This window comes from Ochotona princeps, chromosome 1 (genome assembly GCF_030435755.1).
Source record: "Ochotona princeps isolate mOchPri1 chromosome 1, mOchPri1.hap1, whole genome shotgun sequence".
NCBI lineage: Eukaryota > Metazoa > Chordata > Mammalia > Lagomorpha > Ochotonidae > Ochotona > Ochotona princeps.
Window position 1 is genome coordinate 13523039 of NC_080832.1, and position 23020 is coordinate 13546058.

The 23020-nt window shown below is 40.9% G+C and overlaps 1 protein-coding gene across 1 annotated transcript in view; it reads right to left on the reverse strand.

The window, feature by feature from the left end:
• The window catches only part of CCDC170 (coiled-coil domain containing 170), a 116337-nt gene that overhangs the window by 10159 nt on the left and 83158 nt on the right, over window positions 1–23020 (reverse strand). Inside the window, exons 8-9 of the mRNA XM_058664079.1 lie at window positions 22581–22754; window positions 19283–19525 (exon numbers count right to left, since the gene is read on the reverse strand). Coding sequence (XP_058520062.1) covers window positions 19283–19525; window positions 22581–22754 — 417 coding nt within the window. The remainder of the gene's footprint in view (window positions 1–19282; window positions 19526–22580; window positions 22755–23020) is intronic.

Genomic DNA, 23020 nt, shown 5'->3' on the forward strand with positions numbered 1-23020 from the left:
CTGGCCAACAGGCCTCTGCAGAACCCAATCAGGAGATAAGAAAACAAGATGAATGCTGCACTGAGTGGCATGGAGATGAGTCTAGAATGGAGAAGGAACATGGAGAACATTTGCCCTAATAGAGACATTTCAAGAGAGTTGGAAAACTGGAGAAACTTTCGGAGGCAGCTCAAGAATTTTATCCCCTTTGGGTGCTTCCATTGGAGACCAACAAAAATTAACAAGGGCTTTCTACTGGTTTCTGGTTTCTGACTGCTAACCTGGGGTTACAGATCCTTGCTAACTTTGCGCCATATGGTACAGCTGACAGTTCTCCATCAAATGGCTATTCTTCAGCTCTTTCTTACTGCTTAGGTTACTCACTTCTTAGGGTGACTCCCTATAAAGCATGTCCAGGGACTAAGTTCTAGCATTGAAGGCACAAGAAGTGTATCGCTCCGAGAAACATAGCAAACATCCACACTTTGTCCTACCTGGTGACTGCAGTAGCTGGAGCCCTAATAGCTACTTTAGGCCAAGAGGGGAGGTTGAAGATTAAATGTATTGGTAATATTCTAAAGCAGAAAGATAGAAGAAGCTTGGTTGCTGATGACTATGGAGTGAGTTAATATAGTGTGCATGGAAGGTCTTATCTCATACCATGCTTCTTTTCAGTGAGGGAAGAAAATGTCTCCTATCTAAGCTGCTGACATAATGGGGTATTTTAATATATTCAGTTCACACTCATCCTAAGAGATGCAAGCCATGAAGCAGTTGGCATTTTCCGTATCCTCTGGAGTTCTGCCACATGATTTCAGAGACTGTGCATGTATTTGTACACGGCTGTATTTGTGCCAACTAATAGCAGTGCTTTAATTGTCCTGGTTAATGAGAAAAGAGCAAAGGTAAAGTTAATACATAAACAATATGCTCATGCAAAGTGAAGGCCAAACCATGTTATGGTGGATATACAAATAAAGAATCTACAATAGTAAAATAAGCACATGATACAGTATCTGCCTCTTCATAGGAAAAAATAAAATACTGACATGCCCAACTCAAAGGGATCTGTACCACAAGAATCATACACTCCTAGCAATTTCAGTAAAATAGTATAAACATGGGCCCAGTGCCATAGCCTATTGGCTAAAGTCCTTGCCTGGCATGCACCGGGATCCCTTATGAGCGCCAGTTCATATCCCCACTGCTCCAGTTCATCCAGCTCCTTGTTTGTGGCCTGAGAAAACAGTCAAGGACTGCCCAAAGCCTTGGGACCCTGAACCTGTGTAAGGGACCCAGAAGAGGCTCCTGGCTCCTGGCTTCCAATCGGCTCAGCTCTGAACATTGCAGCCACTTAGGGAGTGAACCAGTGGGTGGAAGGTCCTTCTTTCTGTCACTCATTTTCTCTGTAAATCTAACTTTATACTAAAAAAAAATTAAGTTTAAAAAGATAAAATAAAAAATAGAACACATGGAAATATATCATTAATCATTAAATTCCATTTTTATCCTATGATTTGTAAGTTCCTTTAGATTTCATAATAGTGAAAGTGCAATAAGACTAACAAATGTCTACATAGCTTTAAGTTTGTACCTGAGTACATTATTTTAATGCAACACAATTTAGCAGAACCTTGGAAAAAATATCCTAGCCATGTTTAGGATGCACAGGATACTGTTGAAAGGGATATCTATAATCCTTCTCTTCACAAGCCAAATTAAAACTTAATAATTTTCTTGAAAGTTTTATTTTTTCTTGGTCTAAAATTCAGAGGAAATTTAATGTATGGCTTTTGTATTGGGGGTATCTGGATAACCCAGGAATCAACATCTTTCGCCATAATTTTGAAATAGACAGAAATACGTATAAGACATACACATGGATGTTCATATAAATCTTATTCACAACAGCCAAAATATGAAAAAATCCAAATGTCCATCAAATAGTAAATGGACAAAAAATATGTTATGTCCACATAATGGAATATTATTTATCCATAGAAAGCTATTGCAATGGCTAATTTTATGTGTTTACTCAACTAGGCTATGAGATTCAGATGTTTGGTCACACATTATCCCAGATATTTCTCGTAGACCAACATTTACGGCAAAGTCAAGATGGCAACCAGGAGCCCACAGGACACCAGCATGAACAGCTATGCACATATCAAATCACCCTCATAAGAACTACAGATCTACTTCAGTGATCAGAAGAGTTGTGTCCTGGTTAAACAGCCTTATAAGCCAGCCATCAATACCAGCAGCTGATGGGTATAGCCATGGAGAAGTGAGTCCACCTGATCAGCAGACACACCATAGCCCACCTCAACAGGACAAAGTGCTTTGAATTTCTAAATAGACCTCAAACAACTTACCATTGTGGCTTGAGGAACTAGAAACACAGGAACAAATCAAATCCAAAATTGGTGGAAGGAAACAGATAATAAAACTCAGCACAAATCAATGACAGACTTTTACAAGTTCAAATCACCATAAAATGAAAAGCTGATTCTTTGAAAATATAAACAAAATTGATGCAAAGAGAAGTTTCACATATACAGAATTAAAGATGAAAAGCAAACATTACCACTGACATCACAGAAATAAAAAGCATTGTTAAAAAGTAGAATAAACAATGACATGAAAACAAATTTCATAAGCTAAAAGAAACTCACAAACTCTTGGGCACACATATCTGGCACAGACTGAATTGTAAGAAAATAGCATTTCTAAACAAACCAGTAATAAGTAGTGAAACTGAATCAATAATAAAATTCCAAAAAAAAGACCTATAATCAGAGGGCTTCAATGCCAAATTCTACCAAGAATTTTAAAAAAGATTAACAGCAATCATCCCCAAATTATTCAAAAATATAGAGGACAAATGGGTTCTTCCAAGATCCACCCCATGATGCCAGCATTACCAAAACCAGACAAGGACACAACAAAAATGGAAAAATCTTCAACAAAACACAAGCAAATCAATTCCCATGGTACATTTAAAAGAACATTCACTGTTACCAAATAGAATGCAACCCAGAGATACAAAAATGCTCAACATACAAATCAATATATGTGATACATCGCATCAACATAATGAAGAACAAAATCATACGATCATCTCGATTGATGCAGAAAAGCCATTTGATAAAATTCAACATCCTCTCAAGATAAAAACCTCTGACCAAATTAAGTACAGAAAGAACAAACTTCAACATTAAAAAGACCATTTAAAACAAGTCAACAGCTAGCATCCTATTTAATGCAGAAAAGCTGAAAACTTTGTTTCTGAGATCTGGAAAAGGAAAAGAATGCCCACTTTCGTCGCTTTCTTTCAACGTCATGCTTGAAATTCTTGCTGGAGCAATTAGACAAAAAATCAGGGGCATCCACACTGGAAAACAGGCTGTCACTGTTTGCAGATGACAGGATCTCATTTACAGAAAACCCCAATGACTTCACCAAAATGCTGTTAGAACTAATGAATAAAATCAGCAGTCAGAGGAGACAAAGCCAGTAACATAGTCATGCACCCACAGTGAGTCATCACAGATGAAATCCAGACAGCAATCCCATCGCTAGTAGCACTAAATAAAGAAAAATGTTAAATACATGTGAACACATTTAACTAGAGATGTAAAGAGGTCCACAGTGAACACTATAAAACATTGATGGAAGAGTCTGGGAAAGACGCAAAGAAATGGAAGACACCAGTACTTATGGATTGGAAGATTCAACATCATTAAAATAGGCATACTACCCAAAGTGATTTTCAGAGTCAAAGCAATTTCTATCAACGCCACAACGACAATTTTCACAGACCTGAAAACAGAAACAAATAAAACACTGCTAAAATTTGTACAGAATCACAAAAGGTACCAAGTAGCTAAAGCAATCTTAATCAAAAAGAACCAAGCAAGAGCTTTTACCCGACTTTAAAATGTATTACAAAGGTAATTAAAACAGCGTGGTATTGACATAAAAACAGCTTTATAAACCAATGAGACAGAATATACCCTAAAGTAAACCCATGCCTGTACAGCCAACCATTTTTTCACAAAGCTGCTAATAACATGCATTGAAAAAATAATGATATTTCTAATAAGTGGTGCTAGGCAAATTGGACCTCCACATGCTTAAGTAAGAAACTAGATACCTAGCTTCCACCATTCACACAATCATATGAGACGATTACAAACCTAAACAGGAGATCTGAAACTTCAAGATAATCAAAAGAAAATACTTTATGACATGGGAATGGACAAGGATTTTCCGGGTAAGACCCCAAAATATCAGGATATAAAAACAGAAGCAGATAAATGGCATTTCACCAACTAAAAGAGCTGTTGTCAGCAAAAGAAACAGAGTAAACAGACTATCTAAAGAGATGTCGAGATGCATCCAACACTTTCACTGGGAGTCCTTCTTTGATTTAGAAGCAGAGATGAACACTGCACTGTATCTTCACATTTGGATATCAAAGTCTCTGTTATGCAGTTACTATATACTCCCTTGAATGAAAAGCCATAAAACCAAAATCAACAACAAGAATAAAGTTAAAAAAAATTTACAACACCATGGAGTCTGCCATTGTCTGTACTGGCAATGTCACAACACACTTAAATAGCAAACTGATGGACTTATGACTGCTTATGAATGACTACATTATTGTAATAATATGGGGGAAATCAGTTGAGAGGAGGGATTTGGGAGAAGGAGGAAGGGAAATCCCAGAGTCTATAGAATTGCACCATAAAATTTAGCCCTAAAGAATTGTACATAAAATTCAAATTTTAAACTAATAATAATAATAAAGTAACAAATTTTAAAAATAAAATAGAAAAAAATCAAGCTTGTGGCTGGTGTTGTGGCACAGCAAATTAATCTGCCACTTATGACACCAGCATCCCTGATCAGAGTGCTGGTTCAAGTCCTGGCTGCTCTTCATCCAATCCAGCTCACTGTTATTGGTCCTGGGAAAGCAGTGGATGATGACCCAAAATCTTGGCGCCTGCCACCTATGTTTGGGAAATGCAGATGGATTTTCAGCTTTTGGCTTCAGCCTGGCCCAGGACCACCCACTCTATATATTATGCAAATAAAACATTTTGAAAATAAGAAAACCATAGCCATAATCATGTATAAATGGTCCCCTCCATTTTTTTTCCTGAGAAGTAAAAAGAAAGATAGAGCAGACCACGTACATACCCTGGCTTACTCCTGAAGTGTCTGCAACAGCCAGGCTGGACCACACTGAAGCCAGGAGCCTAAATGAGGTCTCCCACCTGCAAGGCAGAGACTCAACAATCTTGGCTGGGACCCTGCCTCCTTGGGTCTACACCGAAATGAATGTGAGTCAGGAGCCAAAGCCAGGAATTGAATCCAGGTACTCCAGTGTGGGATGCAGGTGACTCAGCCATTAGACCAAGTGCATGCCCCTAAAAAGATCATTAAAATATTTTTCTCCTGTATAACTTGGTTCCACAAGGTTGCATTTGTTTCAGCTAAGCAGCAGATGCAAAGAGCTTCAGTACAAAAGCAGCTGTGGAGAGCCTGCTGTCTTCAGTTGAACTAAATGGGACATTAAGAATATTGCCAAGAATATTTTTTTAATGCCGAACTTATTACAATTGCTTTAAAAAGCTATGAATCATAAAGTATTTTACTTACATTAACCTGGAAAAAAAGAATTGGTGAAAATATTTGCAAGCTATATATCTTGCCAAGGGATCAATATCCAGAAAATATAAAGAATTCAAACAATTCAAAAAACAAATAAAAATCCAATTTTTGAAAATGAGCCATAGATTCAAGCAGAGATTTCTCAGAGGAAGACACACATGGCAGTATGAAAAGCCACTCAATATCACTAATCATCAGGGAAGTACAAATCAAAGCCACAATGAGGTGGCACCTTACTGCAGTAGGACGGGTTGCGGCCAAAAGGCAAGAGATGAGTGTGGGAGAGGATGTGCAGGAAAGGAAACAATTGCGTATTGTTGGGATACGTGTAAATGAGCACTTCCATGGTGGAAAGCAATACAACAATACTCCAAAAACTAAAAGCAGAAGTGCCACATGATCCATTTATCCCAATCCCGGGCATATATCCAGGGAAAAGGAAACCATTCAGTTGGGAAGATAGCTGTTTTCCCACGACTACTTCAGCACTGATCACAATGACCAGAAAATGCAAATAGCCTATGTGACCAGGAATTGATGCATGGAGAAATAAAACGTGAGATATAAACATTATGGATTATAACTCAGTTACCAAAAAATGTGAAATCTTATCATTTAAAACAAAACAGATGAATTTAGAGGTCACTATGTTAAAAAGTGAAATAAGCCAAGCACAGAAAGATAAATATCACATGATCTCATTCACTGGTGGATTCTAAAAAAACATGCGTGATCAAGATGTAATCTGAGCTAAACACTATGATGTGGTTTCCTGAGGCTGCAGAAGGAAATGCGGATGGCAGGTAAGGCAAAACCAAGAGACAAGAATTGGGTCACAGCTAGACAGGAGTAAGAAGCTAGACAGGATAGGACTGGTGCAGCAGCCTAGTCACTAAACCCTCACCTTACATGTGACAGGATCCCATATGGGCGTTGGTTCCTGTCCCAGCTGCTCCACTTTCCTTCCAGCTCCCTACTTGTGGCCTGGGGAAGCTGTCGAGGATGGCTCAAAGCCTTGGGACCCTGCCACCGCTTGGAAAACCTGGCAGAAGCTCCTGACTCCTGGTTTCAGAATGGCTCAGCTCCAGCCATTACGATCACTTTGGGAGTGAACCGGCAGATGGAAGATCTTTCTGCCTCTCCTCTCTGTAAATCTGACTTTCCAATAAAAATAAACAAATCTTAGAAAAGAAGAAGAAGAAGTTCTGTGGTTCTATTGCATGTAGGATAAAATGACATAATGTCACTTTGCTATAGATTTCTTCATACAAAATTGCAAGATGGGATTTGGGAATATTTTCACTAAAAATAAATGTTAACATCTTGAATGAATAAGTATATTTACTCTGAATGGAGGTTACACAATGTATGCATTTATTTAACACTCAAATATACGCCTTACATGTACAATTTTCATGTTTGCTACACTTTTAAAAAAATCCAATGCTAGCATTTAGATGGGTAGACTGAGTAAGGCATATTGCCCTCTCTAATGTAAGTAGAGACCAGTCAATCAGTAAAAGGCCTCAGCATAATGACTTCCCAGAAAGAATCATGAAAGCAGAATAGGGTAAGGACACGTTTCAACAGATGCAGAAATATTAGCAGGTGTGAGGCAGAGATGGCACATTCCAGGAAATAGGAGAGGAGAGAACAGCAGATGGGTGCCTGGAGACTGACAGGCACAGGAAAGCAGCGGACACATCGGTGTGGCGTTGCAGTCACCAATACCACAGTGGCATTCATCAAATGGTGAGCTGAACTCTACTGGCAGCCAGAACTACACCAGCAACAAGGTGGAAAGAGACTTTCACCAGGAGCTCAGGATATGAACCCAGACAAAGAATTGCCCATCCTGCTGCCGGTCTATTTGATTTGACCAGGAGCAGAGACACAGCAGAAGATCCCAGACGGGCAGTGCAGAAACAGGGTGTATTTCACAATGCAGTCCACCCACAGAGCTGAATTGGGTGCCATTTTTTTAAGGAGGCAAGGGCTATGGAGAGTACTGCATGTGTACTGAGCTGGGAGTGAACTCATTTCTGGCTCAACAAACTGCAACAACGTGGCATCCTACAGCTTCCACCCAAGATAGGTCTGGGTAGCCCTCAAACCTGAAGGCCAGCAGATCGGGAACTCTGCTGGTAGCACATCAGGTGCCATTTTGTACAGTATGGCAAGGGCTCAGTGCGCTGCACTGGTCCAACAGGAAAATAATACCAACTATGGTATCGTACAGGTCAAAACAGATCCATGTGGCCCTCAGACCTAATGGACAACAGCTTCTGGCAAGATGACCACCAACAGTAACCTAGCTATATAGGATGCTTGGTGTCTCCCTAATCCTGGGAATTACTCCAACCGGAAGTGGGAGAAAGGTTGTACAGACATAGTCCAGCCTAAGCATAGTTTCACAGCAAGTAGAGACTGGTGAGCCAAAAACTGGAGCTATAGAGACCATGGTGGAATCTAACATAAGAACCCAGACCTGGAATTTGCTGCAGGGAGTGGCACAACTGACTGCAAACCAAGAGCCATGTACCAACCGCAATAAGTAAAATCAAACTGTAGAACCGTGGATGACACAGCTTAGAAACCTGAGCAAAAGGGTCATTGCTAACCAGAGGTACAATGATTGCTAACCAGAGGTACATTGATAACCAGAGGTACAATGACCAAGAGCAAAAGGAGAGACAAAGGCACAATGAATATTACTGAAGACTCCCCTGTAAAAGGAGCAAAACCCTATGCCAACCTCAGAGTTCACTGAGGAAGACATCGAGAAAATGGGGGACACAGAATCCATAAGACTTGTTATAAAGGTTCTTATCAACAATGAGAAGCACGTAAAGCAGGTATTCAAGGAATTCAAGGAATATGTCACGCTGGAAAGGAATCAAATAAAAGCTGATATATCAGAAATGAAGAATATAGTGGAGCACATTAAATGTACAGTGCAGAGTCTCCAAAATAGAATGAAGCAAGCAGAAGAAAGAATCTCAGAATTGGAAGATATTTCCTGTCACCAGGGGGAAACAAACGAAAAGCTGGAAGCAGAGCTGGATCAGGCTAAAAAAAAAGTGTATTAAAGAATTGAAAGACACTATTAAGAAGCCAAACATAAAGAGTTATGGGAGTCCCAGAAGGCGCAGAAAGAGAAGCTGGGTTTAAAAATGTATTTAATGAAATAATAAAGGAAAAGTTCCTTAATCTAGAGAAAGAATTGGGAAACAACATTCAAGAGGGGCAGAGAACTTCAAACAGGCTTGACCAAAAGCGATCTTCACCATGACTCCTGATCATCAAGCTCTCTTCATTCAAACATAAGGAAAAGATCCTAAATGTGCACATGAAAAAAATCAACTGACATACAAAGCAATGCCAATTAAACTCACAGGAAATCTCTCACAAAACACTCTACAGGCCAAAAGAAATTGGAGTGACATATTCCAGATTCTATAAGAAAAAATTGTCGGCCCAGGATAAAGTACCCAGCAAAATTTTCCTTTGTCTTTGAAAATGAAATAAAATTCTTCCACAGTCAAGAAAAGTTCAAAGAATATGCCTCTTCCAAACTTGCCCTACAAAGGATACTTAAAGATGTTCTCTTGACAGAGAAGAAGAATAGCGCCCACCAAAACCAAAAGTAAATGCAAAGAATATCCCAGTAAAAAGACAACAGAAGATTAAATCAATGAATAACCCATTGCTAAAATGACAGGACCAAATTGCCACCCATTCTAATTAACCCTAAATGTAAATGGCTTAAACTCATCAACCAAATGTCACAGATTAGTAGACTGGATTAAAAAACAAAACCCATCTGTTTGTTGCCTACAGGGGACACATTACAACAACAAAAATCACAGAAACCACAACTAATGGGTTTTGATTTTGTTTGTTTTAACTCTTCATAACACTTGCTTCTGATTAAATTCTTCAATATCTCATAGATCATACAGAAGCATCATTTTCTTCAAGAAGGTTCTTGATTTTCTTTTTTCATTTCTTCAGTGACACATTAGTCACTCAGTAGCATGTTATTTAACGTCATGGTGTTGTTAATTTCTTTTTTTTTCTTCCTGTTGTTGATTTTGTTTTGGGCTTTTCATTTAACAGATGTATAGTAACTGTGTAATAGAGACTATCATATCTAGCAGCATGTTATTTAACTTCATGACATTGTAAATTTTTATTTTTCTTCTTGTTGATTTTGCATTGCTGATTTTTATTTAAGGGAATGTATAGTAACTGTGTAATGGAGATTATCACATCCAGATGTGAGACTACAATGCAGTATTCATTTCTACTTCCAGATTAAAGATGGACTCCCAATGAATCTGTTTACTTTATCTTGACAATAGGATGCTGGACTCTGTCATTTTCCATGCCTGTAATGATGGATATATAACTGTGTATGAAGAACTATACTATAGTAATAATAAATGGGCAGTCAATGAGGGGGAAGGGAATTGGGGAGGGGATAAGGGAAACCCCAGAGCCTATGAAACTGTATCATAAAATGATAATATTAAAAAGAAGCAAAATTTAAAAAAAAAAAAAAAGAAAAGAAACCTAAAAAAAAAGAGAGAAAAAGAATGACTTCCCTTGAACACGAGAAAATTCTACCAGCAGATGGCCTTTAGACATGAGCTGCATCATTTGGCCCTTTGGCTAAGAGCAAGTGCAGCCTTGAGCTGCACACCAGTTCTTCCTTAGTGTGTTCAGAATGCTAGCTCATCCTTCAGTTTGGACTTGACAGTTTCCAAAAGCATATAAACTACTTCCCTAAAATAAAATTTACCTGCTTAGCCATCTGTTTACACACACACATATACTCCTACTACTGACTCTGCTTTTCTAGAGAATCTTAAGAATGAAGTGCTGACACTCGGTACAACATGGATGAACCTTGAAAACATGCTAAGTAAAGAAAACCAGAAAAAAAAAGACTACCTACTGTGTGGTTCCATTTATATGAAACGTGCTGAATCGACAACTCTATAGATACAAACAGAAAGCAGACCCATGCACACGGGAGGCTGACGAACAACTGAATGGGATGTAGCTGCTGAGAGGTATGGGGTTGTGACTCAGGTGATGTCGGGGACGGTGGTGGAAATGTTCTAGCTTAGTTGGTGGTAATGGCTGCACAACTTTGTCAGTTATTAAAACCATTGAACTGTACACTTTTTTTTAAAGATTTTATTATTATTGGAAAGCCGGATATACAGAAAGGAGGAGAGACAGAGAGGAAGATCTTCCATCCGATGTTTCACTCCCCAAGTGAGCCACAACGGGCCGGTGCGTGCCGATCCGATGCCGGGAACCAGGAACCTCTTCCAGGTCTCCCAGGCGGGTGCAGGGTCCCAAAGGTTTGGGCCGTCCTCAACTGCTTTCCCAGGCCACAAGCAGGGAGCTGGATGGGAAGCGGAGCTGCCGGGATTAGAACCGGCGCCCATATGGGATCCCGGGGCGTTCAAGGCGAGGACTTTAGCTGCTAGGCCACGCCGCCGGGCCCGAACTGTACACTTTAAAAGAGTATTACACCATAAAATTACCCTCAACAAAAGTGTTACTCTTTATTAGCCTTATATCAACAGTGGAATTATCAATCTGGTGTAAGTTTGGCTAGTTGACTATTACCTACTTCCAAGAGCTGTGTTCACCCAGAAACTCAGAAAGTGAACTGAATAAGAACTTTTGAAGGCATAATTAAAGTAAATATTCCTTGATGAGATCTCCTGGATTTGAAAGAGCTCTAAATGCAACAATGGGTGTTTCCAAGGATGACAGAAAATAAGGGACACGCAGGGCAAAGATCCAGCAAAGAGAGACAGAGATAGGAATTGTGCAGCTCTGCACCAAGGATTTCTGGCAGCCACGAAAACCCACCAAGCAGGAACAGAACAAATTCTCAGAGCCTCCAAAAGAAAGCGGCCCTGATTTCACACTCCGGACTCCACAACTGTGAACGAACACACATCTGTGGCATTAAGCCACCCAGCTTGAAGTAATTGGGTAGCCTTAGAAACAAACACAGCAAGACCATTTTTGCTACTGTTGAGAAATGTTGCTTTCTCAATGGTAGAGTTAATAGAGGGATAAGCTTAGGCAATGTATGAAGATGGAGAGTTGATATTATTAATCCTTCTTAGACTCTAAGCTTGGGTGTTTCAAATAAAAAGCTATTTATGATTTCAGGAAATTCTTCTTTTTTAAGATTTATTTTGTTCTGACTGGAAAGGCAGATTTACAGAGAAAATGAGAAACAGACAGAAAGATCTTCCATCTGTTGCCTCACTCCCCAAATGCCCACAATGGCTGGAGCAAAGTGGATCCAAAGTCAGAAGCCAAGGGTTTCCTCCAGGTCTCCCACATGAATGTAGGGGCTTAAGAACTTGAGCCATTCTCTGCTGTTTTCCCAGGCCATAAGCAGGGAGCTGGATGAAAGTGTAGCAGTTACAACATGAACTGGCACCCATATGGGATCCTGGCGCTTGGAGGTGGATGATTCACCAATGGAACTATTGCACTAGCCCTGGAAAATTCTTTTTATCGTCTTTATACACTTTTTTTTAATTCTAGCTTTTAATTTAAAAGGTTTTTTAACTTATATTTGTTAAAACGCAGAGAAACTCCTATGGAGAGCTCTTACATCTACTGATTCACTCTCCAAATGCCTGCTAAGTAAAGTCTTGAGCTAGGAACTCAATCCACATTTCCCATATGAGAAGCAAGAACCCAACTCCCTCCCCGTGTGTGCATCAGTAGGAAGCTGAGATTGGAACCCAGACCCTCCAATACAGGTTGCAGGCAATCCAAACAGCAGCTTTCTCCCTGAGCCAAATGCCTTATCTTTTCTTTCACAAGGGGCCTGGCATGAGAGCCTAGCTGCTAAATCCTCGCCTTACATTTGCCAGGATCCCACATGGGCATCAGAGCATGTCCTGGCTGCTCCACTTCCCATCCAGCTCTCTGACTGTGGCCTGAGAAACCAACAGAGAACAGCCCAAAGCTTTGGGATAGTGCATCTGCATGGGAGACCCAGAAGACACTCCTGGCTCCTGGGCTCGGCTCGGCTTACCTCCAGCAGTTGCAGCCACTTGGGGAGTGAACTAGAAAACGGAAGATCTTTCTGTCTCTCCTTCTATCTGTAAATCTGTCTTTCCAATAAAAAATAAACAAATCTTTTTTTAAATAGACACTTTTTTTTAGAGATTTTATTTTATTTTTATTACAAAGTCAGATATACTGAGAGGAGGAGAGACAGAGAGAAAGTGGAGCTGCCGGGATTAGAACCAGCGGCCATATGGGATCAAGGCGAGGACCTTAGCCACCAGGCCACACTGCCGAGCCCAAAAAAAATAAACAAATCTTTACAAAAATACTCTCATGAATGATTTATATAGATCTTTATTCTCCCTCTGAAAGACAAACTTAATCATTCTTTTGAATGTTTAGGGGCCTGAGAAATTCTTGAGTTGGCAAAACCCGTGTCTCCTCCACCTCCCCTGTATCTTATTTGGAAAAGTGGAGATCTTTTTATGCAAAACAAAATAACAGGATAAACTCTCCAGCCAAGTTTGCTTATACTCCCAAGTTTTTTCCCTTTTTTTCTTCCAAGCATCCCACAAGAATCATGCATTTCCATCCCTTTTTCACCCCTGAATTTTGCACATTCTCAAAGCCTTCGGCCACCACCCCCACAACCTACCACTATACCTGCTTGAGTCACAGGTTTTCCTATCAAGTACAATGGATATCCCTTCCGTCGTTATCCTATTGCAGTACTTGACGCTGTGGATCACAGCCTCATCCCAAAGACCTCTGCCGTCTCTAGGTCTCTCTGCTTCTTCTTAGTCTCTAATATTTTTACCCTCCTGCTTAAAAACTCTCCCGTGGCTTCCCAGGACCTTGACGTTGCATCCAAGCATTAGCAGGACACACAGTCTGATGATCAAGGTATTATCAGCCACACTTCTGTTCACTTGTCTTAATATGTTTAATTGTCACTTACTTCATCCTCTACTCCAGCCAGAAGCAATTTTGTGTCAAACACCATGAGAGCAATAGGAAACAATCTGTGTTTGAGAAGGTTTGGCAAAAGTTTTATCAGAAAGCTACAGAAGGGCAGTGGCATTGTGGCACAGCCAATTAAGTTGCCACCTGTAACACAAGCACCCCTTTTCGGGGCACCATTTATGTCCCAACTGCACCACTTCTGATCCAGTGTCATGCTAATGAGCCTGAGAAGGCAGTAGAAAATGGCCAGAGTGCCTGAACCCCTACCACCCACATGAGAGAACCACACAGAGTTCCTGGCTCCTGGCTTCATTCTGGGCTCTGAAACCTAGCTGTTATGGCCATTTGGGGGTCAGGGGGTGAATCAACAGATGGAAAATCTCTCCACACACACACGCATATATATACACATATATACATATATAATACGGTATCTATATATATATGTGTATCTATCTATCTATCTATCTATCTATATATATATATATATATATGGCTTCTAAGTTCATTACTTCAAGACTCAGAAGGCGATTTCATTTTTCCTACTGACATGAAAGCCCACACAGGTCCTGACTGGCCATATCTGACCTCCGGGCAACCCTTCTGCAGGAGGAAGGAGGATTCCTTAAGGATTAGCTCACGCCTGTGACTTCTGATTTAGCTCTGGAACCCAACATTTTGCTTCATATTCAAATATCCGCATCACGCGTGGGAAATAATGACATTCCTTTCCCTCTCTTGTCCCATGACGTTTCCCAATTCCTGACTTTCTTGCCTCTGGTTTCCTTTTTAGGGTTCCTTGGTAACATACAGAGGCCTTTGCTTTTCCTCTAACTAGCAGTGATCCCGCAGCCCTACACAGCATGCAGGCCGGGCGGGATGAGTGTCTACAGCCCGGAGAAGGGCACCCTCCAGGCAGGAGCAGGGCAGACAGGCTCCCAGCCACACTGACTGGCCCATCCACTGCCGCATTCTTTGGAAACCAACTCCCCACCACTCGCACTCCAAATCATCAGGGTGGATGGTATCTGCAATTTTATCAGGTTCAAAATTTGTTTTCTAAAATAATAATAATAATAAAATTATAAATTCCTATCAAAGAACATAGTACACCTATACTTGTGTCAGAGTTTTCCTTAATACAATTTTAGAGTTATCTCCTTCAAAAGAACAAAGAATTGCTTTCCTTTACACAATGTTCAGTCTTTCAGGAATTCTCTCTATTTCTTCTTCCTGAGACAGTGTCTGGATGAAGGAAAAGCCTTGTGCTGTCAGGCAAGGTGACTGGTGCTTGAGGCTGTCCCCACATTGCTTCTGTGCCTACTGTCTGGGGAAGCTCCCCAGGGTTCCCCCTTCAGCATCAAGGCCCTATCTGATTCAAGGTCTGGCTGTAGAACTGATAGGGGCTCTGACTAAGGAAAAGGGGTCTTTGTTCACTCCCATCCGCCCCCATAATGAGCTGCCCAGCACACATCTTCCACTATCATCCACAACTCCCACTAGCACACAGGAGACTTGAACTCCAGGGAGTCAGGGTGAAACCTAAGGCCCCCTGCCCCGGTGCCTCCAGCCAGGGTGGGAACAGCTGACACTTACTTCAGGGCTTCTAGCTCCACCCCACCACCCCACCAAAGTCCCCATTAGGTGCTTTCTCTGGCTTCCCCCTCCCCCAGTATGCAATTATGTTGTCTTCTCTGCACCCCCACCCTGGGGCCCTGTCTGCACTCCCATTCTCCAGGGAAAAAGTCTCAAGTTCATGGCCTAGTCCTTATGACAGAAGGACTTGCAGGGAGGAAAGCAACTAATGAGCCAGAAGGGGAAAATACAGTGGGGAACGCTTTCCACAATATTGTACTCTGTCCACATGTTCAAGGGCTGGCTTAACTCCAGGGTCTCTTTCCCAGCTGGTTTCCAAATTCAGAAACATTCCAAAAAGGGAGCTTCAGAGTGCTGATCTGCGTGGAGCCAGAAAGTATTTTTGTTCTTGTCTGCTGCATTTATGCTGTGCATGTCTGCCAGGGATGACGGGTCCATAGGGAGTCAGTCACACACCATTGCCAGTGGCACACATGCATGGAATTTAAATATTTTGATTAAATCTTGTCACTTTAAGTCGTTTCTTCTGTGTTCATTAGAATTCAAACACCTCAAATTTGGGAACAAGTCCCCAGCCTGTCAAACCTCCCCATTGTGCCTGATATGGTGCAGCCTACAGAGTACAACAAGAATATCACTGCCTGCCAACTTCTTAGTAAACAGTTGTTTAATTTCTTCTTAAGAATCTATGGCATAAATCCTTGCATAATCTCCAATCACGCAGTCACCTAATATGGCACTTCCAAAAGTTTGTGGGGAAAATGAATTAAAAGATAATACGGTTGGGCAGGAATCATGATACAGCAGGTGGGCCCCTGCATCCATGTCACTGTCTGGGATCACAACTTTTCCTCTGCTTCCAATCCAGCATCCTGCTAATGCAGGAAGGCACAGGAGGCAGCAGATGATGGCTTAAATACTTGGATCCCTGCCACTCATGTGGGAGACATGGAAAGATAGATGCACAGATACCAGAGACCAGCTCCTGCTGACCTGAGAGCTTGCAAAGGATGCGTGGATCAGCGAGGAGATAAGAAGAGGAAACACATGGACCACTATGGCATGATGCTCATAATGGACAACTCAGAAAAGTTGCCTTCTTTATTTATACACAAATCATCACAAGCTTTTGCACAACATCCAACTGTTTCACTTTTGCTTCATTATAAAAGAATGATTACAAAATCAATCATAAAAACATTATTATTATTTACTTTAGAGAAAATATTTTCAGCAAGCTGTTACTCATTCAAACCTGCAGTGACCTGGCTGAAGCCAGGAACTCCACGGTTGGCAGCACATGCAGTTACATAGTGACAAATGGTTTACTTATATCCAAAATCAATCTTCACTAAACATAAACTAACTAACATTACTTAAAATATCAAGAGTACAGAATTAAAAGTTCAAAAATGAAAGGAATTTATAAAAGCATATATCATAGATTCTTTCTTAAATCTTATAATTGATCATGCATTAATTATCACCACCTTCACCTAGTGCTGATTCAACTGCTTTTTGTTCTTTTGTTAAAGGGCAGTGAGAGGGATCAGGGAATCTCAGCCATTCTACAAACAGAGGGCTTTACAAGAAACTTCCTGTATAAACTGTTTTCTTCCCCTAAAATAAGTGCCAATATGAGGTAGAAGATTTTATAAACTGTTTTCTTCCCCTAATATAAGTGCCAACATAAGGTAGAAATTTTAAGCCATTTTGGGGGGGTTCACAGCTGTCTCTCTTTAGAAGATGCCCCATATACCTTCTGCTTTCCGTGGTGAGAAACCAAAATGCGTCATTTCATGTGTTGTAACAGTTCGAGGCGCATGGTAAACAAACTCTTTGTACCTCCATGATTGCCATCTGTTCCAAGATATTATCAAGCCATTTCTTATTACTTATATTAGGACAAGCTCCAGGACAAAGGTGGACATATTACATGACGTTTGGAGCCCTTGTGGACTCAGTTGTACTATTGTATGCTTTTAACTGTGTGTCATTGCCTTACGTTGCTAAAGATGCTTTTACCATAACATGATTGATCAGTTTGAGGTGTTATACCAGTTACAGGAATCATCTCACATTTGCAGAAAAACAACAACAACACCCTCAGGAGAATTCTATGAAACATCAGAGAGGTGATTGAGTGTCCATGCAATGAGTGAGGCAGCAATGAGGTGACCAGAGATGTTCTGCCAGGCCTTGCCTCGCTGCCAGGAACTCCTTGTAGCCTTGCTAACAGAGGAGCAGTGCCCATCACAACCCTATGCCGTCTAACCCAATTGCATGGCTTCCCGCAGACAGATAAACGGAGACAAAAATACACAGCTAGATATCTCGCTGTCTTTCTTTCCCGCAGGACTTGGTGCCAGGCACTGCCACACCATATAGGCATCCTAAGCGGTGACTTTAGTCATGGTGCTACAATGCCTGCTCCTCCTGGTACATTTTCAAGAAATGTGGGGGTTTTGTACTACCCAATTGTGTTCATTAATTTCTTATTTAATCACTGATTTACTTTCCACAAGAGTTTTATATGATTGAGTCTGTAATAATTATACAGGTTATTTTGGGGATGCAGGATACTATTTCAACTCAGGTATTCAACATGTATCGATCAAATCATGGTAATTAGCGTTTTCATCTTCTTATCCTTTATGTTAAAGACTTACAGCTTCTCTTAGTTCTTCATAAAACACTCAATAAGTCACCTCTTCATAAGCCTTTGTTGAAACGCAAATTCAATTTATTTCTTAACTTTGGATTGAAGTATAATACTCGCACAGTTTTACAGGGTACAGCACACTATTCTAATATATGCATCCATTGTAGGCCATAACAACAGAAGTGCGAATTTTGTGATTCAATCAAACGATTGACCTCACACAGCAGCGATGGCTTCGCTGCAAATACTGAAGCCACAGCAAGTGGATAAAACATGCTCATTTTGTGTACTATCCCCACTTTCTACACCTTGAGAAAATCAGAGAACGCTTGTTTTCATCTTTATCTCTGGGCACATTACAAAGCTTCCACTAATTTGCATATACTTCAAATGTATTTTTTAATATTATTATTCCATGATATAGTTCTGTAGGCTCTGGGATTTTCCCTTCCGACCCAAATCCCTTTCCCCCAGTGACTTGCCCTATATCATTACCATAGTATAGTCCTTTAAAAACAGTTCTAGTCCATCATTCTGCTGTTTAAGTGCATCGCCATCGTAGGCATGGACAATGGCAGAGAGTCCAGATCTTATTTTCAAGATACAATCAAAAGTTTCATTGAGAGTCCATCTTTGATTTGTAAGTAGAGATGCACATTGCATTGTATCTTCACTACACTTACTATCTCTCCCTTACTATACTTACTATACAACCCCTTATATTTCAAAATTTTTAAGATTTATTTGTTTGTTTTAAAAGATTTACAGTTAGAGGGAGAGAAATCTTCCACCTGCTAGTTCACTCCCTCCAGGCGGTAGTAATGGCCAGCACTAGGCAGCCAGGAGCTTCATCTGGGCCACCAAGTAGGAGGAAGCGGTCTAAACACTTGGACCATCTACTGCTGCCTTCCCAGCAGGGAGATGGATTGGAAATGGAGCAGCCTGTACACAAATTATTGCCAGTGTCACAGGTGGTGGCTTGACCTGCTATACCACAATGTTGGCCCCTAAATTTTTAAAATTTGGAGAGACAGAGACAGCAAGTGAGCTGATTCATACCCCAAATGCCCACAACGTGCAGGAAGCAGGAAATTTAATCCAGGTCTCCTACATAGGTAGCAGGAACCCATCCACTTGAGCTGTCACTGCTGCCTCCCAAGGTCTGCTTCTGAGCAGGAAGCAGAAGCAGCAGTCAGGAATCCAACCCAGGGATCCTGATATGACACATATTCAGGGTGCAGACATCCTGACCAATGGCCAAACACCCATCCCATCACTTGCATATACTTTGAAGGTAACTAGCAAACAACAAACAAGGGAAAGAAGCTGTGTACTTACCTTAAGCTCATTGGTATCAGCCAGCTTGGCTTTGAGCTCTGTGTTTGAGTACCGACACATATTCAGATCCTTCTGCAACCTCTCCACCTTCTTCTCCAGCTTCTGGATGGTGAGATGGGCCTCATCCCTCTCCACCACCAAGGCCGTGCGCACCTGCTTCTCCTCCTCCAGTTGGGTTATTTTCCGCCGAAGGAGGTTCATGTGCAGTTCTTTACTCTCAAGCCTTTCTTTCTGAGTCTTCAGCTGGTTTGATACAACAGGATTTTTTTTTTGATAGTTGAACATCAATAAACATAAATTAATTGCATCAATTTAATCTACACTTGAAAAAGACTAATTTATAAACCCTCAAAAAGAAAAAGTCATTGGGTTCCTGTTTGGGTTGTTTTAGATCCATAATTTTTCTCCAAGAATTAATTTTGTAGTTGCAAAGTAGGAGACAAAAGAGATACAGAAAATGTGCGAAGGAGTTGGCTTTCTTCCAACATGTGATTCTCTCTAATATTATGTGCATCATAATAAAAATGTGAAATTACTTTCAGGACTGCTAAAATGGCCTTATCAAGAGCAGAGTATAATAAGACAGAGAAACAAAACGCTCTGCAACTCACATGACCATATACCTACACTGGTGTTTTCGGAAACAAGATAGGGTGAAAATCAGTACTGGCTAAGCTCAATCTCTTAGAACTGAGCCATATGGCACCCAACAGTTAAGTCACTATATTTTTTAAGTAGGATATATCAAAGATATTTTTTAAAACCTTTGTTTATATACTTAAGATAGTAGAAATAAAACAGAATTAAAGGTTTTAATTCACTTAATGTCCTTATTATATGCATGCACTGTAAGATCCATAAACCAAACAGAAAACAAAATCCTCAAAACATCACCACTGACAATCAAGTGGATGAAAGCAGAGTGACTTTTAGAATATAACTACAGATTGTAAGGGGAAAAAAGTCCTCTGGAGTCCCCCATGATGATGAAAAAGAACACATTGAATACAGAAACCACTGCCACCAAGGTGGAAGACTTGGATTGAGGTCCCTCCTCCCTGCCTGTTGAAAATGTCTCAATACGTGTGGCCCAGGGGTTACGTTGCTGCTTTAAACACCCACATCCCACACTGGAGAGCCTGGCTTGGCTACTCTGTTTCAAACCCAGCTTCCTGACAGTGTACACCCTGGGAAGCAGCCAATGATGGCTCAGGACTTGTGTCCTAGCAACCCACACTGGAGACCTTGGTTGGATTCTGAGATCCTGGCTTCAACTTGGTCCAATCCTGGCTGCCGCAGCTATTTGGGGAGTAAACCAACAGATGGAATATCTGTGTGTGTGTGTGTGTGTGTGTGTGTGTGTGTGTGTGTGTGTGTGAGAGAGAGAGAGAGAGAGAGAGAGAGAGAGAGAGCGAGCGAGAGAGAGAGACTGCCTTTCAAATAAAATTTAAAAATAAATGAATTTCTAAAACACAGAAGAAACACTGGGAACTGAAATTAAATAGAATTGTCAAATGTTCGAGCTGAAGACCCTCACATTTTCCCTACATAGCTACTCTGCCCCTGTCACCTGTCAGAAGACAGGAGGGGCTTACTGAAATGCTGAGCTTCTCAGCTCACGATGGAAGCTGCATCCCTGCTCACTTTGGTCAAGCTCCTTTTAACATTTCCTAGCCACCCTCCCTCGCTCAAACTTGTTCACAACAAACTCCGCCCTGTGCAAATTTACACTGGCAAGTTCTGCATGTGGGCAATTTTAAGAATCACTTAATTCTTAAGAAGGTATCACGCTGAATATTGGAAAGAAAGCCAATTATCTGAGGGGATCTTAGCAAAGCTCAGATTGATATCCGTGATGGTGAAACAGTTGCCTGTAAAATATTTCTCAACATGCAGTAAAAGGACAAGAGGCCAGATGTGACTGGGCATCATCTAGGAGCCAAGAGTTCAAACATGTTATTTGTTAGAAAGTAATAAAAATTTGGGATAGGTGTCATCTCCCACTTAATTATCAGGAAACAGACAGAAGGTCCAAGGTCACACATCTTGGCGGAGTGAAATTGGATTCCAGATGTGATTTGCTATGAAGCCTCTACCATAGATTTGTGCCATGGAATTGTTCCCAAGAACCATCATAAGAGCAATCTATGTTTTCCTATTTCTTCCCTCCATACCAATAATTGTACAACTAATAGCCCTTTCATCCTTTCACTCATTTACTTACACTGTTTCTGACTCTTCCTCTGAATAAAGGAAAAGGAAGCCACCCTTTATCTCCTGCATCAGCAGAGCTTACACATGCAAGCAATGCTACAAGGTCCTCTTATTCACCACAAAGTAACAGAAAGTGCAGTTCTGAAGCTGAACAAGTGGCTACCAAGAGTTAGAAATGCATTTTCCTTATTTTTAAAATTTGTTTTTTCATTTGAAAGGCAGAGTTACAGAAAGAGAGAAAGAGAGAGAGAGCAAGCCTTCCATCACCTGGTTCACTTCCCAAATGGCCACAACAGCCAGTACTGGACTGATCTGAAGCCAGGAGCCAGGATCTTCTTCTAGGTTTCCCCTGTGTATGCTGGGGCCCACGGAGTCAGGCCCTCTTCCGTTGCCTTCCCAGACCAACAGCAGGAAGCTGGATCCGAAGTGCAGTTACCAGAGTTCAAACCAGAGCCCATATGGGATAGTAGCACTACAAGCAGAGGCTTAGCCCATCATGCCACAGCCCCAGCCCCAGGAATACATCTTCAAGACTTCACTGTAATTAGGTTTGACCTTTGAAACATTTTGGCTGGGGGTATAAATTCATGTAGCAAGTTCTAGGCACCTTCCTCAAAAGACAGCTCCTGCGTATTCTTTGCATCATCGTATTCCTCTTTTTCTTCCCCAACAGTACACCCAAAGCCAGATACAAAGGTTCTAGACATCATTTTGAACCAAGAGAAAATGGGATACCACAGTGATGGGAAATTAATTAATGGAAACGAGCCTGGTTCGCTAAAAGTGTAGATAGGTAGGCTGGCACATGAGCCCTAAGTGATCTGCTTCAAGAAATGCATGTAAGAAAAGACAAAAATAAATTAAAAAATAAACTTTCACTTTTTAAGTCACTGTTGCTTGGAGTCCCGGTTACTCGCCATGAAACAAAACCTTGAGTGATAAACACACCAACACTTTAGAAACAAAAACTCAAATACTACATCTTGATATGATAACTATGGTGGATGAGAGTAAATTATTTTCCAATATTTTGGCCTTTCACAAATTTCTTCTTTCAACACTAGCCAACTTTTAATACCCCTACCTTCCTCTGTAAGTTGTGGGCAATTGTCTTGTTTTCAATGACTGCGTTGCTCTCAAGGCGGACCAGCTGCTCCGTGCGAGCTAAAACTACGTCCAGACGCATGTCAAAGCCAAGTTCAGCAGCCATCTGGTCCAATTTCATTTTCTCTGAAAGCTCATCCAGAAATTTAAGATACTAATCACAGGAACAAAGACAAAACGGGACACAAAAGTGGAATAAGCACATGATCTCAAGCATCCTTTTTCTTCCCCACCAACTGACAAGTAGTGTCCCTTAAACTCATCAGAGACCCTGGATCTTGACCCTCATACTTGGCAATGAAGTCCAGAAGCAACCTGCCAGTTCCACTGTGCTGCTCATCCAAAACCTCTCTGGATGCTTCTGATCAGTGACCTTGACGTTTGACCTAACATTTTTTATAATCCAGTCTTACAACAAAC